This window comes from Excalfactoria chinensis, chromosome 23, assembly GCF_039878825.1.
Source record: "Excalfactoria chinensis isolate bCotChi1 chromosome 23, bCotChi1.hap2, whole genome shotgun sequence".
In the NCBI taxonomy this organism is placed as follows: Eukaryota; Metazoa; Chordata; class Aves; order Galliformes; family Phasianidae; genus Excalfactoria; species Excalfactoria chinensis.
Genome location: NC_092847.1, coordinates 2,844,961 through 2,862,474, shown reverse-complemented (window position 1 = coordinate 2,862,474; position 17,514 = coordinate 2,844,961). Strand labels below are relative to the sequence as shown.

Genomic DNA, 17,514 nt, shown 5'->3' with positions numbered 1-17,514 from the left:
AGGAAATTGTAGTGTAAACTCCTCTCCTTCTTGTTTTTCTTCTTTAGATTTAATTAGACGTATTTTGTCTGTCAGATCCCTTTGCCTTGAAGAATGGGCTGGCTTCTGAAACTACCAAAAGTGATTGTGGTGTCTGCATGGGAGAGTCTCCTTGGGAGACCTGAACTTTCAAGTGTTAGTCCAAAGAAAAGTGCTATCGTTGTTGATATCAAGATCTGAAGAGACCTGAGGTGTGGAGCACTCTTAAAAGGAATTACTTCAGATATGGACCAGCCACGAGGGTCTGTTTACTGGAAAGGTGAACAGATAGCTGTGGCAGCCAAGTGCTTGGAGGTAATTGGTGTGACCTCCATTTCCCCCATTAGAGAAAATGTCAGCTCCTCAACACTCTGCTGCTCTGTACTGAGGAAGCAGGCTCACGTTAGACAAAAAGCTTCTTAAAATGTGGAAATCACAGAAATAGCAGAAGCTTGGCAGATAAATGCTAATTCTGTGCATATTAGAAGTCATCCATCTTCCTGTGTTTCTGAGCTACACGTAGTTATCTGTAAGAACTAGGGAGATTTTGCATGCTTCATCTTCACTGATCTGTGTGAAAGATTGATGTGAGCTGTGACCTTGACAGCTTCTGTGAAAGGTGCCATAAATTACCCTGGTTTTTGACTCCTGAATGTTAGAAGCTTGCTGTTCTCTGAAGCGGTACCTAAACCGATCAGCAAGAACGTTTTGTATTTGATTCTTTCTTGTAGGCAGGACTCTGATGATATTTTAATGAGTACAGATGAAAGACTCCATAATCCTGATTCTCTCAAGGTCTTTCAGTGCAGGTGCAGCTTCTGGTGCTTCAGCAGAGCTTCCAGCCTAAGGACCAGTGGGCAGGTGTGAGTGGTGGGATGCTCATCCCAGCTTTTGGCAGGATGTGATGTGAAAACATTGCAATGTGAAACCAGAATGAGTTTTTCCAATCTAGTTTAAGAGAATAAAGACTATGAAGCCTCCTGTGCGCCTCCTGATTGCGACTGGCTGAGATGGAGCACCCACGTTTAGGTAGGAATCCCATTGTTACTCTCTTCTGTATGTTGGTTGGGCTTTAATCCAAGTTAAATACTTGAACCCCTCAGGGAATCAAGAGGGGAGCCCGATGGAAAGGCAGTACCAACGTTTTTTTTGAGATACCTACCTACTAGTTGGTGACTTTCTCAACTTTCCTTCCAGTTGAATTGCAGCCATTGGTGGTGTTTCTCACTGTGGAATCATTGCGGTGATTAATAGGTATGTTGTGTTCATGTAATTTCACGTCTTGGTCCGCAGGGGCCCATAAGGTAACCAACCTAATGCTTTTTAAAGTTGAACATTTTCCAGCATTTGTGTGAGGTTATAAATGAAGCAGTGCCTCCCATGTATCATCCCAAGAGCTGCTTTCTTTCACTGTCCTCCCCTGACATAACAGTAACAGAAAGGGGATGGGCTTGTGCTGAAAGTATAGCTGGCAGCAGCCTATGTAATGAAAATGTTCCTGTCTACCTCGAAGTGCCAGTAATTCTTGAGGAAGGAGGAGCTCTCTGCATGATTTCCTAGCAGGACTGTTCATGCTTTATAGCAACATTCCTTTGCCACCTTGGAGCAGGGGTTTAGCACCTGATGCATACCACAGTGCTACCCATATCAGTCCGCGTGCAATTAAGTTGCATAATGTATATGTAACAAGACAATTATGACTGGGGACAGATAAGCATTGATTGTTGCCATGTCCCTGAAACATGCACTTTACAGCCACTCACAGCCACTGGAATGGCAGAAGCCTCTTTAAGGCTTTATGTCATGTAGTAGACTTTTCAAGTCTTCATTTTATTTGGAAGAGCCAATGAAAGACAAGGAACTTGAAAATCAACATTTGTTTGTATACATGCTGCTAATATGTGAATAATTATCATCTCTTTGATTCATGCTGGCAGGGATTTGAGTTTGTTTTGCTGTTGTTGTTGCTCGTGGTGTCTTCAGAGCATCTCAGAACAGCTTTTGCCCAACACTCTGCAGACATTTGTGTTGCAGTTGTCTCCTGCAGAGGTAGTGACTGTGCTGAGCAGCTCTCCAGGGCAAAACTTTCCTCTGGCTTATAATTAACTCTTAAACAGCTGTGTGACAGCATAGGCTTAGAAACCCTTCTGGTTGACAGGGGCAGCGTGAAGCACCTCTAGTTTCTTTGGGCTGATAAGCCACATCAGAATTAACCTCTAGGTAACGAGCTCCCTTGCAGTTGTGCATCACGGTTCCACCCTGTCAGGAACCACAGTCACCATTTGTCTCTATGCTGACAAGCTCGTGCTGTTGGTGCTCACCTCTTAGCCCAGGCTGCTGCATTGGAGGAGCTGACAGCTGAGGCTCGGGACACTCCGGCTCTCCCATGCCATGGCTCTGATGTGGGCCAGGCCAGGTTATTTCCTGCCTCCTTGTCCTGGAATTGTTGTGAAGGTGCCAAGGCGTAGATCCATGACTCTGAGCAAGGCAGTGTTTAAAGGTCATAGTCGAGATCATTAATAACAAGGTGCAAACGGCTGGTTTATATGTAACGTGAAGCTTTTTACTTATTTCATTTTTGCACTTTGGGGGCTCTGTTTGCTTATGGAGCACTTGGTGTCTGGTACCTATTTAGGCTGAGAGCAGGCAATTGGGTTCCTTCAGGCCTTCAGAGGAATGCAGAAAATTGTTCTCTGGTGTTGTAATTCTGCTGGGATAACTGGAGCTTATTTGTCTCACTGCTTATTAAATGCATACTTGTCTTGAGGTCCTCTTTTTCTTTTTCTTTTTTTTCTGAAAAGCATTGGGTGAATCCCAAGGACCACAAGTGAGAGGGGAAGATTCCAGGGGGAGGGGGGAGAGCAAAGAGCCTGCACCTCTCTTTGAACTGCATCATTGGCTTCCTATGCCAGCAGGCTGAGGAGGTTAAACATGAGAGCAAACCCCCAGAGAGAAAAGGAGATGTACATATGGGGGTCTTACAGACATAAATTAATCTGCCCTTCCCCCCCTGCCCAGAGATGACAGGCTGAGGGGAGATGCACCTCCCAAACTACTAATATATGGGGTGTGTGGTTGGGAGCCACATGGAACTGCATTGAGATTTCAGAACAGGAACAGCTGTGGAAGCAGAGAGCAGATGTGTGCTGGTGCTGTGTTCTGAGCAGAGGATGGTATTGGTAGCAAGGGCAGCAAGCGCAGATGGGATTCAGATTCTGCCAGCCTCCCAGCAATACCCACATTCCCATGCTTTGCTGTTAACAAGAACAAGCAGATTCCTTGTTTCTCTTTCTGCAGTTAAAAGCTGTGTGGCTGCTTAAGTGCTGGACTGTCTGTTCTGATCTGCTTATGGTTCAGAAATGTCCCCTAACCATCAGGTTAGTGCTGCTGGCAGCAGCAGTAGTAGCGGGCTTCTGTGTTCAGCCTGCTGTGATCTGAACCCACGTGTCAATAAAGACAGGGAGAAAGGCAGCTTCAGTTTTGGACTCCCTCCTCCCTTCCTTGCACCTCCCAGCTGAGGCGTGCTCTGTGTGTCCCAGCCCTAAGCACTGCAGGAAGAGGACGATGATTGGGGATGCTGATCATCAGCTTGGAATTTTCCTCTTTATTTCCAGCTTCCATTGTTGTGTCTTGCTTTTTGGTGGGCCCTTAGGTGAGTCTAATCATCGGGGAATGCTGGATAACACACCCGTGTTCATTGCATCAGCAAGGGTGCTTCCATGAAAATGAATACATGTCTCCATTGGGGATCTTCTTGCTTTGGTTATTTCTGGTCAATGACATTTTCTTCTACTCTGGATGCCTTGAATTGTGCAATCGCATCATGGCCTCATCAGCTTGGATCCTTCCCTTAACAAACTCTTGATTTCTTTTCTAATCTGGCTATAGGCTATCATCAGTTATAAAACAGTGTGACAGAATATGTGACTATTACATTCTCCCATACTGACTCACCAGCTGTGATTTCAGAGCAGTAATTCCCTGCTGCTACTTGGAGCAGCCCTTCGTGAGCCGTGTTCAATAAGAAGGGATAGGAAGGCTCCCACACAGACCTTGACAGGTTGTGCAAACGTCAGTCAGAACACCCTGATACATCTGTCCCTGAATCTTGGACCTGTCACAGGAGCGTGGCTGTTGGGATAGCCCTCATTCAGCATACTGGCACAGGTGCACGAGCATTTGCCTTCTGGAGAGCGTGATGGTGAACAAAGGCATCTACAGCTGTGAGAAGGGTTTTTAGGGCTGGGGTGTAACCGGGCGGTGTATGCAGTCTGGATTGTTGTAGGTCAACATCTGATCCATCTGTTCAGTGCACCCATCCAGAAATATCGTGGTGCTGCCTGGGCTAAGACCCTCTCTCACTTGCACATGGCTTGGTAGAGAGAATGCTCTGTGTCTGTACAGGTCCCATGTTTTGGATGTCTCCTCCTCCTGTGCATCCTGCCCGGCTACTTCAGAGCAGGTAATTTATTCAGAAGCTCATTTAGCAATTAATTCTGCTCCTTGTTTGTGAGTTCAGCCATGCTTTTGACTGGAGGACAATTAGAACATGATCTTCCATAAAAGGCTCCCCGTACACTTCAGATTACTTAACAGGGGCTTGTGAGTGGAACCGAGTATTCCCTGACAAGACTGCAGCCTTCATAAACTTTTATAGATGGAAAACATCTGCTTTCTGAAGATGAGTGCACTGAAGGGGAGTTTCGGGAGGCCTCATCTGTGAGAAGACACACAGCACTCTGATTTCCATTCAGCCTGCAGCGGGACGTCCTCCTGTGCAAGCACTGGGGTTAGTTCTGTTAACCAACACCGCTTTTCATGCTTCTGCTAATCACTTGTTAATAAACAAGAGGAGAATGCAGCCTCGTGTAGCCCTCTGCAGAAGGGCCTCCTGCCTCGTGGTCTTGAGCTGTTGGGCTGCATCCACACCCGCTGCTCCCAGTCCTTCTGCAGTGCCAAGGGGCAGACAGTGGGGCCCTCGTGTGCTGTCGGTGTGGGACTGCAAAGGGAGGTGGTGCTGGGTGGGTTGGTGCTGCAGGAAGCACAGCTGGGCAGGGGGATCCTCACAGCAGTTTGATATCTCATGGGTCACCTCAGTGCTCATCCTGCAGGATCTCTGCCCCTCACAGCCTGCCTGGGGTGAGGTACCCCCAGCTGCCCCTGTGAAGTCTTTGAGCCCTTCCCATCAAAGCAGTACTCTAAGGGCCCTTCTCTCCCTGTTCACCCAAGTATTTCCTAAGGCCATTGGGTAGAACCCTTGTTCATAGGTGGCTCTTCATGCGATGGCTGGTGAATGACTCAGAAACAGAGCAATCCTTGTTCTAATCCCATCCTGCTGGCAATGGGCAGCTGAGCTGTGGTCACTTTGCTATGGTCACTTTGCTATGGTCAGGCTGTGCCATCAGCTCCGGCTGTGCAGTTATTCTGGGGCTGCTGCAGTCCCAAACCTTGCCACCATGGACTCCTTGCAGCTTTGGTTCAGGATGTTGAGCTCCTGAAGCTTCCATACGTGTTCAGGAAGTGGTTTAGGTAATTTTTTTTGGCCAGGGAGAGGGGATCAGTTTAGTTAATGGGTTCAGTGCTCTTATTTATGCATTGAGGCTGCCTGTGTGGGTTGCTCAGACTGGGTACTTCTTTGGTATCTGTGTGTTGCATAAAGCATCTCTATCAGTGCTTGTGCAAGTTGGGGCTGGTGGGGGAATAGAATTTCTGCAGATGAGAGGGGTTAATCCCCATAACAATCCATTCACTGCCTGGCTGCTCCCTGCCCTGCTCTCACCAGCTGCAATTGTAGCTGATAGCCAGAGTTTGGGTGTTGTAAAGGAAAGATGGAGAAGATCCGGTGCCTTCTGCCTGAGCCAGCATTCTGCCAGCGGGTACCTGGAGCACAGGAGAGGATTCCCCGTGGGATTTGGACACCAGGGCACTGCTGTGAGTGATGGGGGGTGAGCGCAGGGGGATGGCTGTGCCCTGGGATGGGGGACCTGGGGCAGGAGGGATCGCTGCAGCCACGTCCCATGGGGTTGGAAGCACAAAACTGGGCATGCGGAAATTCAAAAAGCAAAGAACATCATTTTCTGATATAGGTTTATAATGAATTTTGACTTAAAATAATAAGCAGTATACACAACATACAAGTGAGTTTTACAGAGAGAGATGCTCTTTGTATCCATCGACTTCCGAACCTACCAGTTCAGTTCACAGATCTCATTTGCTTGCATTCTCTAACGCTCTGTCTGCAAACTTCTACGGCCAACCTTCATCTGCAGCCTTCGTCTTTTTGCAGTCGTTCAGGCTTCAGCTGACAGTTCCCAACCCTGCTTTGTCATCTTTGCTGCCATGCAGGGAGAAGACTGTGCAGAAGTTGCTCAGCGAGTGTCAGTAGTGCAGTGGGGACAGCGTGTTGGGGCTGCTCGAGGGAAGCACGGAGATACAGAGCTTTCTGAAGACCTTGCAACACCTTTCCTCTGGCCTTGCAGGAAGGTAAAAGCAAGAACGCCGTCTGTGAGAGTTTGTTATTCAGAAACAGTGGGCTGGTTTTTGGTTTTTGCTGGTGAAACTTCAATGTCAAGTTGGGAAGAGGCAGCATCGCTCCGTCATCGCATCCCAATGGTCGGTGCTCTCAGTCTGTGCCAGTTGCACTGCTCCTCCGCCAAGGGAATGACGGCAGCAGAAGTTTCACAGTTGAAGTGAGGTTGGCTGCCTCCTGGGAACGGGGGGGGGGGTCTGTTTTGCTGAGCAAATAGAAGGGTCCGCAGCACCTCCTGGGAAATGTAGTCCTTTCGTAGTGCTTTGCAGAGTTAATCAATTAAATAAAAGCCATGCAGTCGTACTACAGCTCCCAGAACGCAATGGCCCACAGGGTGGGGGCACAGGTGTTTAAAAATGGAAAAGGTCCAGAGGGGGGGGGGAGGGTGGTGGTGGTTTACAGCCAGGTTCTGCCCTCTGCCACTCATCTCCTCAGGTCTGGTCCAACCACTCGGCCCTTTTGGGCGCTTTACACGTGTGCACATCCACAGTGTCCTCGCACTCCTTGCAGCGCACGGCGCAGCACCAATGGAACTTGCACTCACACTTGGTGACTCGGGTGACGCGGGTGGTGTCGTACCCCCTCCCGCAGCACATCACCTCGCAGCCATCGGTGCCGCGGGAGATCTTGTTGCACACGCGCCCTGCGGTGCCCAGTGAGCCTGGAGGGGAGGAAATAACAGCACGTCAGTCAGTTCCCCCCCCACATCATGTTGAGAGCTCCCTGCGGCCCCCCCACCCATGAGTCCACCACCTGGGGCCTCAGGCAGGGCTGTTTTATCGTTGTTTCTGACCCGGTGTGCCCAGATGTGCTGTTACAACGTGAGGGCTGTGAGCAGGATGCTCTGCATGTGCTTACTCTGCTTGGGTGCAGGTGAGCCTTGAAGCAGCAGGAGTCTCCATGCTGCCCTCAGTGCCAGGCCTAGATTGAGGAAGCCATGACCCCCTTGGATCAAGGCTGGGGGCTCCTTCCCCACCCACAGAGCATCCTGGCCCCAGGGATGCTCCAAGAGACATAGAGCTGCACCCCTGGGGGCTGCAGGCCATCGGGGGGCAGGGAGAGCTGCTGTAGGTGCTTATGGGAGATTCTGGCTGTACCTGCTGACTTGTCCATCACGCAGTAGTCGGGTGAGTTCTCAAAATACACCAGGTCTGTCTTTGTGGGCTTCCTGAAGTTCTTGTTGGCCACGGTGAAGCCGGTACCGTCCTGGTTCATGATCACCTGGATGGCCCCGTTGTATTTCTTCCGCAGGTAATCCCCTGTTTTCCGGAAATCCGACATTGCCAGCCAACAAGTCCTTAAGGTGCAGGAGCCGCTGACCCCGTGGCATTTGCACTCCAGCTTCAGGAAGCGCTTCACAGCCTGCAGGAGGGGGGGGAGCACATCAGAACTGGGAATGGTGGCCACAACCAGCGGGACCATCCTGGATGTATTCAAGGCCAGGCTGGATGTGGCTCTGGGCAGCCTGGTCTAGTGGTTGGCAACCCTGCATACAGCATTGAGATCCATTTCAACCCAGGTCATTCTATGATTCAATGAAAGGAGCCCCATGGATGGGTTCTCCTCGGGATTGTGGAGCTCTGGACTCCACCCTGACCCCACAAACGCAGCCCTGGGAGGTATCCCATCCTCACTCACCATCCTGCCACAGCGGTTGTTGTGCAGGTTCATCAGCGCCCGCGCGTCCTTCACTTTCTTCTCCTTGGCGTCCACGAAGGCTTTGGCAAAGCGGATGCCGTAGTTGATGTTGTCGCTGCAGCCGCCCCAGTCGAACTCCCCGCGCTCATCCTTGGCACGACCGCGTTTCAGTGGGTCGCAGCCACAGGCCTTCAGCTCCCCTTGGCTGCAGGCACGTGTGATGGCGTACACCACCCCGGCCGAGGAGATGGCATAGACAAAGGCGGCCTCCCTGCTGCCTGCGGGCACAGAGTGTGGGGTGAGGAGTGGGCTGGGATGGGGCTGCAGCTCCGCATGGGGATGGGGTGCAGAGCTGCAGGTCAGCCTGAGGGTTATGGGTGGGGGGAGCCGGGCTTTGGGAGCTGTGCTGGCCCCTGGGCTCCCCACACGGCCCAGCGTGTGCCCCCCAGTGCTCCGTATCTCTGGTTTGAGTTCGCAGCTGGTTTTATAATGCTGTAAAAGATGCTGCAAATCAAAACCATGCTCGTCTTCATTTGGAGAGCCTTTGAAAGCAACTTCAAAGGGAAATGAGCTCTCTCTGAGCCTGGCAGGATGGGATATGGTGAGGAGCTTTCATCAGACCCTGTGCTCATCGGCTGGGACAGGACGTGAGGCTGCAGTGATGCTGGGGCTGAGCGCTGTGCCCCAGTGCTTGCAGCCTCCTGCATTCCTCCTGGGCTGCTCTGAGTCTGCCCAGCATCCACAAACCCCATCCCATGTGTGCCCACGTGCCCCACAGATGGGCTGCTCCTGGCACTCCCTGCAGGTCTCATCATGGCTGATGTGCTCCAAGCTCCCCACCGTGCCAGGAAGGACCCCCCTATGGTGCTGCCCACCTTGGAGCCTGCAGCAGCGGTGCCACCCGAGCCCAGCCTTGCCTCCCTTGCCATGTGAGGAACAGGGAGTTCCCACGTGAACTGCTGATTCCTGGCCAACCCCGCTCTCCAAATATTTATATATCCCATTACTGTTTACATACGAGCCTGTTCTCTGGAGGTGTCTCCTCCTTCCCCCTTCTCCCCCAGTGCTCCCCCCACTCCATCTCCTCTGGTGCAGCTATTACAAAAGCAGTGGTGTGCGCCCATTACTGCTTGATTAATTTACAGGGAAGGCAAAGCTCTCCCAGGCAATAACCAAAGCCACAAGGGCACAGCAGCAGGGATGCACCCAGCAGAGCAGTGGGGCACAGTGGGAGCTGAGACTCCCCCAGGGACACTGAGATGGGAGCAGATCCCTCTCGGGTCCCTTTTCTCCCTGCACAACACTCGAATTGAAACAGTTCTTCAGGGCATCTTCCCAGCTCTGTTTGTTGTTTGTGCACGGGGAGGATGTGAAGAACCTTTCTCTCCCTCCCCCATCCCAACTCACACCCTGCACTGGGGCACAGCACAGGCACACAGCAACACCTACTTCTCAGCATCACCCTCCCGAAGACAGTGTGGTCCCGGTCCAGGGTGCTGCAGTTCCAGCGGTGGTGCCGGAACTGGTACTGGCATTCCCGGATCCATTCCTTGGCTCCTTCCCCAACAGACTGCATGATGTCGGGATACCTCTGGCACAGCTGCCTCTGCTTGTTCACCAGCCCTGGGATGTTGTCGCAGATCACCCTCGCCCCCAGCGCCCCGATGTACCTGCAGGGAGAAGGGAATGGTGTGGAGGTGCTTAGAGATGCAGGCTCTGGTGCTGTGTGGCACCAAGCCACATCCTTAAGATGGACAGCTGGTGCTGTGCTGTCTGGCCTGCATGCACTCTGCACCTTTGTGCACTGCTGGGAGCGGGCAGCAGCTCCATGCAGCAATGTTTGGTGTGCAGTGGGCAGCTTTCCCCACCAACCAGGAGATCCCAGCTCTTCCTGCACCCAGCAGCCCTCAGGCTTGCATGGACAATGGTGGAATTTTCCATCCCCATCCCATGCATGCTGTGCCAGCAATCAGGCTGCTCTGTGCCGGGAGTGAGTTTTGCCACATAGCACGGAGCTGCGATTCTGGCTGCAAGGGAAGAGGTTTGGGTGGGATTCAAATGTTTCAAACCCCCCCGCCCCCAGACTGGAAATAAGACCCTCCCTTTAATCACAATACAAAGCAATAAACTTGGGCAATGTGTCATTGTCTTTCTCTCTCTCTCTGGCCATGCTCTATCATTTCCATCAGCTTCAGAGATAGCTCCCAGGCTCAGGAAAGCCCAGTGAGCAGAGAAAGCAATGGGATCTTTTCCACCCTTCTTTTTCTTTTTTACAGTATTTTGTTTAAATGCTGGCAGATGCATGAGGTCAACTCAGGCTGGAGCTGAAGACGACAGACACAGCTCCCCATAGCTCTGCTGCACTGGGGCCCATGGGCACTGTGTCTCTGTGGTGGCACAGAGCAGGAGGGCAGCAGCACCCCCAGAGCTGGAAGCAAAGGAAACCTCCTGGCAGGATGGACACTGCGTGCTCTCATTGTCACACGGAGCTAATTACTTCTCCTGCTAAACGTCTGCATCAGAGGGAAAATGGAGAAGATGGGAGCAGGGCAGGATGCCTGCCTGCAGCAGCACTGTGCTGCTGTGGCTGGTGAGAGCATTCCCAGCACTGAGCTCTGGTACCCGCAGCCCCTACGCTGTGATGATGGAGAATGTTGGGGAATCTCCTGCTGAGCAGAATTTGTTGGGGGGGAAAAAGCCCAAACATTGGTTTTGGATTAGTAAAAGCATCCCTTCAGATCGCACTGCTGCAATGCTGGGATGCTTTGAAAGCACTGAAATAGGAAATAGAAGGGTCCTTTAGCAGAACGAGCTGCAGGTGTGCCTCTGGGTCTTCTGAGTAGTGTCTGCAGAGCTCTGTGCTGCTCTGGATCCTTCTGGTTCTGTTCCTGTTTCCTCCTAGGGTTCAGCTTGCAGTACTGCTGGGAGATGGGTGAGCAAGCGCTGCGCTCCTGCCACACCTCCACCTTCTCCTCATCTCTTCCCATGAGGAACACCTCATGCAGCACCAGCACAGACCAATGGCTTCGTGTTCTTCAGGTTAGTGCTTAGTGGGTGTAAGGAAGGGGAAGCAGTCCCAGTTTGCTGTCTGCTCTCTGCTGTTTGGGGCCATCCAGCCGCGCGGCCGATGCTCTTTTCCCAACAGGCTGCGCGCGCCGGCTGCGCCATGCGTGGGGAACAGGAGACAACTGTCACATGTTGGCTCCCAGTTGTTTTTCTTGCTCTAAGAGTCTGCTGACTTCTCCTCTTGTAAACAAGGAGAAACCTAAATTGCTTCTAAGATAAACATGCAAATCAGAGGCAGACGCGTCTATGTACTTGGCAGCATGCAGTTGTGCTAACCCCCTCCCCACGCACGCCCTGTGCTCAGATGCGCTTCTGGGACTGCACACCCGGCTGCCCCATTGCTCCCTGCTCCTCGGGGGGCTCTTGCAGAGCTGTGTGGCCAACGTTGTATCTCTGCCCCTGGTTGAGGCTGCCCAGCAGCTCATGGTTCTGCCCGCTTCTGCTCTCCCCATGGGTTCAGGGGGTGTCTGTGCTGCTGTGTGTTGGCTGCAGGCTCTGGGATGTGCCACGCGGTGTTCCCAGAAGCAGCTCTCACTCTCGTGGTGTTCCAGAGTCCCTTCTTGATTGCTAACTGTGCTTTTGGCAGCAGCCCCCTGCTGCTGAGCTATTTAGTGAGAAATGCAAGCTCCCGCTGTGGGGAAAGCAGGGTTGCACCAGTACCATGGAAGGCACAATTCTAAATCAGATTGATAGCAGCTGAGGTCGGCACCAGAGGTTAAAGTGGGGTGTCCCTCTTTAGGGCTGCAGTAGAACAAACCCCATCCCAGCTGGAGCCAGAGGCAGCTCTGAGAGCATCCCTGCAGCTTCTGCTCTCTTCCTTCCCACTGAGAGGATACGGGATCTGCACTTTGGTGGGAGGCCGAGAGCCCCCGGCAGCTCTTGGAGACACCTCTTCCGATAGGATCAGACCCAGCATCCCTGCCTCTTTATCTGATAAAGAGCGAATTCCAGAGGGCCTGGCAGCATCTCTCTCCTCGAGTGCTTTGCATAGTTCCTGTGGAGGCTGCTCTCTCCTTCCTCAGCTCTGCACGGTGCTGGGGGGACAATTTATAGCCAATGGCACCGCGCTTTGGGTTGCAAGGTGCTATCGACATACGAGATATTATTTTATTATTATAAACCCTGAGTATTTTATTAAGCCCCACTGGGAACGGGGCCATCCTGGCCTGCTGGAATTGTTAGCGCCTTGGAGTGATTAATAGTCCTAATTTCCTCACTTAGAGCCACTGCTCTGTGTGCTGAGAGCGTTAGTCTCACTTGAATAATTTCTAATATCATAATGCCGGGTGAGGTTGCTCCGAGCGACCCGGCCAATGAGCTTGGGAGAGCAGAAGGATTTTTTCTGTTGTCTCTCTCTTTTAAGAGACACTTCCTATAGGTGAAAGTGACCCTAATGAAAAATGAACTACGAAACACAATTAGGGTTATTATAACTGAGCGGAGAGACTGAGAGAACCCATCTGTTCCCAAATGCTCCCAGCACAGCGCCAGGACTGCCCTGAGGGAGCAGTTTGTTCTCCATCCCTCCAATGCTGCTTTAGGACTGATGTTTGAAGGAAAGAGCTCCCTGGATGGCCGGGGCTGGAGCACGATGGGGACAGGGATGGCCTGGTCACTGCCGTGTTGCTGCTGTGACTATGAAGAGTGTGTCGTGGGGAGCAGCATGGGGTCCCTGAGCCCCCAGCACTGCCCTGCCTGCAGTGCACTGGGCACACTGGGCTGCTGGGGTCTGACTGGGAGCAGCAGCACGCACACCCCAATGGGTTACACACCATGGAGGCTCATGCATCTGTCCTTCCCTTGGCTTGATTTCAGACATTCCTATCGATGCTATTTCCCCTCCCACACACCTCAGCGCGATGCCTGCTCAAGTGAGCCCCTCTCTGATATCCCACAACCACGTGTGCAAGTAGCTCGACTTCTCCACTGCTCTCTGTGCACATCCACTGCACCCGGACCAGAACTCAGCACTGGTGTGGGACAGAAGCAGCAGCAACCGCTGCTGTGTCCCTTCCCCTATAAGCATTGCCCCAAAAGGTTGAGCACCTGCTCAACCCAACTGCAGGGCATGCTCCTGCTCCACCATTTACCCTCACATCGTGTTTCCCTCCTGTGCACAGAGCTGAAGTGTGGCAGTGGCCACCCAAAGGGATAGAGCATCAGGTCCCAGCCTGGAGGCGCTGTGTGCAGTCAGGCCCTGCACACTGCTTGACCCCAGCATGAGCCCACACCGCTCTGCTTTCCCCAGATTCGCTTTATCTCACTGGGAGCCTGATGCCTCCCATCTGCTCCAGTGCCAGATGAAATCGAATATTTGTAGTTTCCAAGGGCTGTGGTTAGCAATAAACAAGTTAGCTGACGAGGACTTGGCGTGTGGCGGCAGTGGGGGATGCGCGTGGGGCTGCGGGTACGTGTGAGGGTGGGGTGTGCATGCGGTCTGTGTACATTTGCCTTTAACCAAACCTTCAATCCACAATGGCTTTCCACACCAGCGCGCTCGGCGGAGCCCTCGCTCGCAAGCGAACCCAACTTGGTTATTTACACGGCGTTTGTTTACTGCACGGTTCATGTTTATAAGCAACGTTGGCCTAATCTTCCCAATCTTTACAAGGAATTTTGGAGGCCGTGCTCGGGGCTTTGCAGCACCGCCGGGCTCATGGCACGGTCCCTCCTGCGCCGCGGGCGCTGCGCTCACCCTGCCTGGGCGCACTTGAGTGTAAACGGGATTTAGGGATTTTCCCATTGCATTCCTTTGTAATTTCTGTCTGTGTTTCAGGCGGTATTTTGTTGCTAAGTGATGTGTCATAAGTTTGGGAGCTTTATAGTTTGGGTGCTTCTACTCGACCCGCGCCGTCCCACACCCGCTGGTGGTCCTGGCATCACCCCCTTCTCCTCTCCATCACCCACACCCCATCACCACGCAGCCCCAGACCCCTCACTTAGAGCTCCCCTGTTCCTGGAGCTCTGCACGGCGATGGGACCGTGCCTGACGTCACCCCAAATTAATAATTTGCAGTTGTTTAGAAGAAACATTTGGTTGATATTTCCTTCCCATCTACTCCGATCAGAAGCAGCCCAGTTCTGTGGGTTGTTTTTTTCCCCCCCCCCCTTCTATTAATCTACTTTAAAAGTTGACTCCGAAAATGAGAAGCATTTCCTCTATTTCCACAAGTTTATTGTGTGTGAATCCCTAGAAGAATTTGGCAATAATAATGAAAATAAGGAACGATGATGCACCACCAAATGTATTTACTGTAATATCAGTAGTGCTAAAGATGTGCTTTGGAAACCCATGGAAATCACTGCATAACTTTTTCCCAAACCCCAGCTGCTTGAAGCCTCTTTCAGTAAAGCACAATCTCAGCTCAAGGCGCTGCTTTATCAGAGCTGACACGAAGAGCAGAGCAGTGTTGGTGCTGGTGGAGGTTTTTCTTAGGGCTGCTCTGCTCTATGGAAGTGCAATCAGCAGTGTGAGTTTGGTTGAGGTTTCCTTTTGTTTTTTAAGGCGTATTATGGAGCCCAGGGCCAATTCTGCTCTAGGAGAGAGGCTGAAAGCACCGTGCTCAGCCCCACCGTGGCACAATGTGAGTGTGGGGCTCTGCCTGCTGAGCTCTGCCCGCTTCCAGCTCCTCTCTGCCTCAAAGCTGAGGGCACAAGAGCTGATCCAGTAGCCTCCAGAGGACACTGAGGCTCAGTGTAGCTGGTTTTGCTCCTGTTTGTTGGGATGAGCATTTGGAACTGGGGCCCCTGCTGCGGTGCAGTCACTATGGGGAGAAGTGGGGTGTGAAAGCAAGGAAAAGTGATGTGTTTCATGCTATTCTTAAGGGAAGGATTTTGACTCATCAGAGGTATCTCAGTGCATTAACAGAACTGCTCAGCTCTAGGAGATGCTGTGAGCCACAGCCTGTCCCCTTCCAGCACCATTATCCCATGCGCCCACCCCCAGCTCCAGCAAACCTCCCCCTTCCCCTGCCTCCTTGGTAAGGACATAGAAATCTCCAGCTTCTCTGCAACCCTGAGACTGCCTCGGCTTTTAGCATAGCAGCACCGTCACCTTCTGCACAGATGTTGTCCTGTCTTCGCCTGCTGTGATGGGTGGGGGCCGATCAGGCGGCTGGGAGCCAGGCCGTGCATGCATCGACCTGAGCCTCACCACTGCTGGCTCCCTTCCTCACCCGGTGCTTTCAGACCCATCGAGCTGCAGGTCTCCTCCGGGCATTACAGGCACTGTGTCCCCTGGGATGCTGTCCCCAGGATCACTGCTCCCTTCCCTTTCCCCCTCCTGTCCCGGAGCATTCAAAGCTGCCGCTGTGACACACAGGGCTGTGCTGGAGCACCAGGAGGACCTGGGTTCTCAGTGGGGCTGCGCGGTGCTCCCAGAGCTGCACAACCTCAGGAGTGTCACTCATCCCCATCAATGTCAGATGGATTAAGTTAGATTAAATTCAGCTTCAGCCACTGCAGTGTGCTAATGGTGATGATGGTGTAAATTGGGCTTTACTGTTACAGGACGGGACACTGAGATCTCATCTGCAGGAATCACTTTTACTCGGGCGTTTCTGACCTACCGAAGCCTTGTGGGCTCACTTGAAATCTTCACCTTCCCCGTTTTTCTACCGACTCTCGCGTTGCATGTGCGGATTGGAATTGTTAGGAGGACAGGAGATTAATTTTGGGGAGGCCGGCTGGCTCTGCCGCGGCTCTGTGCGTTTTCTATGGCATCACCTCTGGCTGTCGGAAAGCCGTATCGTACTCGAAAGAGGGAGAGCGGTAATTTGGGAGCGGTTGAGAAACGACCGCAGAGCCCGGGGGATAATGGAGCAGTCCGGAGGCGTTTGGGAGATGGATCGCGATCCCAGAATTGCAGAGGGTTAAAAGCGGGGCTCCGGCTCTGCCTGCCGCTCAGCCCAGCCCGTACCGAGGGGACTCATCCCTCTCCTTTCCCGCAGAACGCCGGGCTCGGGGCTCAGCTCCCGGCGGGTCCCGGCCCGAGCGGCCCCGCTTGTGCCCGGCCCCGATCCGCGGTAGGTGCGGAGCGGCTCAGTGAGGGGCTCCGTTTGGAGCCGGGGCGAGCCCGCAGGAACCGGGATCCCCAAAGCCGCTCTGCCCAGCGCTGCACGTCGGACGTCCGATCCCCGACCGTTCCGCAACCCCGACGCGTTCCCCCCCTCCGCCCTCCCCGTCCGGGAATCGCCGCCGCGGAGCCGTCGAGGCGCGGACACTCACCACCACGAGGAGTCGGCGCGGGGCGTCAGGGCGAGCAGGATGAGCACGAAGGGAAGGCAAATCCGCGGGGCCGCGCCCGCCGTCCGAGGGAACGCTCCGCACTCCGCACGCCCGGGGGCCACGGCAATCCCAGGAGACGCTTCCAGGCGGTTTGGACTGAGCATATCTCTCCGGGGCGCGGTCCAGACGGAGAAATGAGCGGGGTCGGGGTCCTGCCCGCGCTTCCCTCGGGTGAGGGCGGTGCGGGCGCCGAGCCGTGCCCGTCACTGCCCTCCTTCGCGGCTCCCGGCTCCGCGCGGCTGAGCGAGCCCCGGCTGGGCCCCCGCTCCCAGGCTCATGCTGCCGTGCGGGGGGCGGCGGAGGGGCTCCGGGGGGTCCCGGGAGCTCAGCGGGGCCGGCGCCCCCCGAGCGGAGCACGGCGTGCGGCGGGGCCGGGTCGGGCCATAGAGGTCCTTGTGCGGAGGGCGAGGACACACTGGGGGTAGCGGCGCGGGGGCTGTGGCCAAATATTGACAGCTCCCTCCGTGCTCCGGGCTCTCATTGGGCAGAGTCAGAAACGCGGAGCCGCGGCTCTGGCCGGACCGACCCCCATTTCCCCAAAGGGCACGTCAGACGGCCCCCTCCGGGCTCCGGCCCACCGTCCCGCGGGGCAGCTCCGGCCGCCGCGCCCTCGGCCGCGGTCCCGCAGCGACGGATCCGCCGTTCCGCGGCCGCCCCGTCGGGGTCCGCCGGCGAAGGGGGCGCAGCTCGGGGCCGCTGCCGGCTCTTCCGCGCTCGCCCCCGCCAGGTGTCACTGCAGGGTGCCAAACCGCCGCGCTCCGCCCGCCCGGTTCCGCGGCTCGGGTTGCGGGCTGCGCTCCTCCGGGCCGGGCCGGGCTGCGGGCGCCCAGCGGAGCTCTGCTCCGCACCCGCCGCGCGGGGGAGGTGTGCGGTGCGGCTGCCTCACCTTGGAGCTCCCCTTTCCCTGTGAGCCCTGCCCGCCAGCCCTCCCACGCCTTGACGGTGAAGGCATCGGCTTTAAGTGGGTCGCCTCTCTC

General features: G+C 54.2%; 1 protein-coding gene across 1 annotated transcript; it reads right to left on the bottom strand.

Moving 5' to 3' along the window:
• Positions 1-6,095: 6,095 nt before the first annotated feature.
• Positions 6,096-16,752, bottom strand: WNT2B (Wnt family member 2B). The gene is made up of 5 exons (XM_072356347.1): positions 16,478-16,752; positions 9,635-9,855; positions 8,186-8,463; positions 7,645-7,909; positions 6,096-7,208 (listed from the first exon to the last, which is right to left on the bottom strand). Exons 1-5 carry the CDS (start codon positions 16,639-16,641, stop codon positions 6,979-6,981), a joined length of 1,158 nt encoding a protein of 385 aa, XP_072212448.1. The 5' UTR covers positions 16,642-16,752; the 3' UTR covers positions 6,096-6,978.
• Between the last annotated feature and the right edge of the window lie 762 nt (positions 16,753-17,514).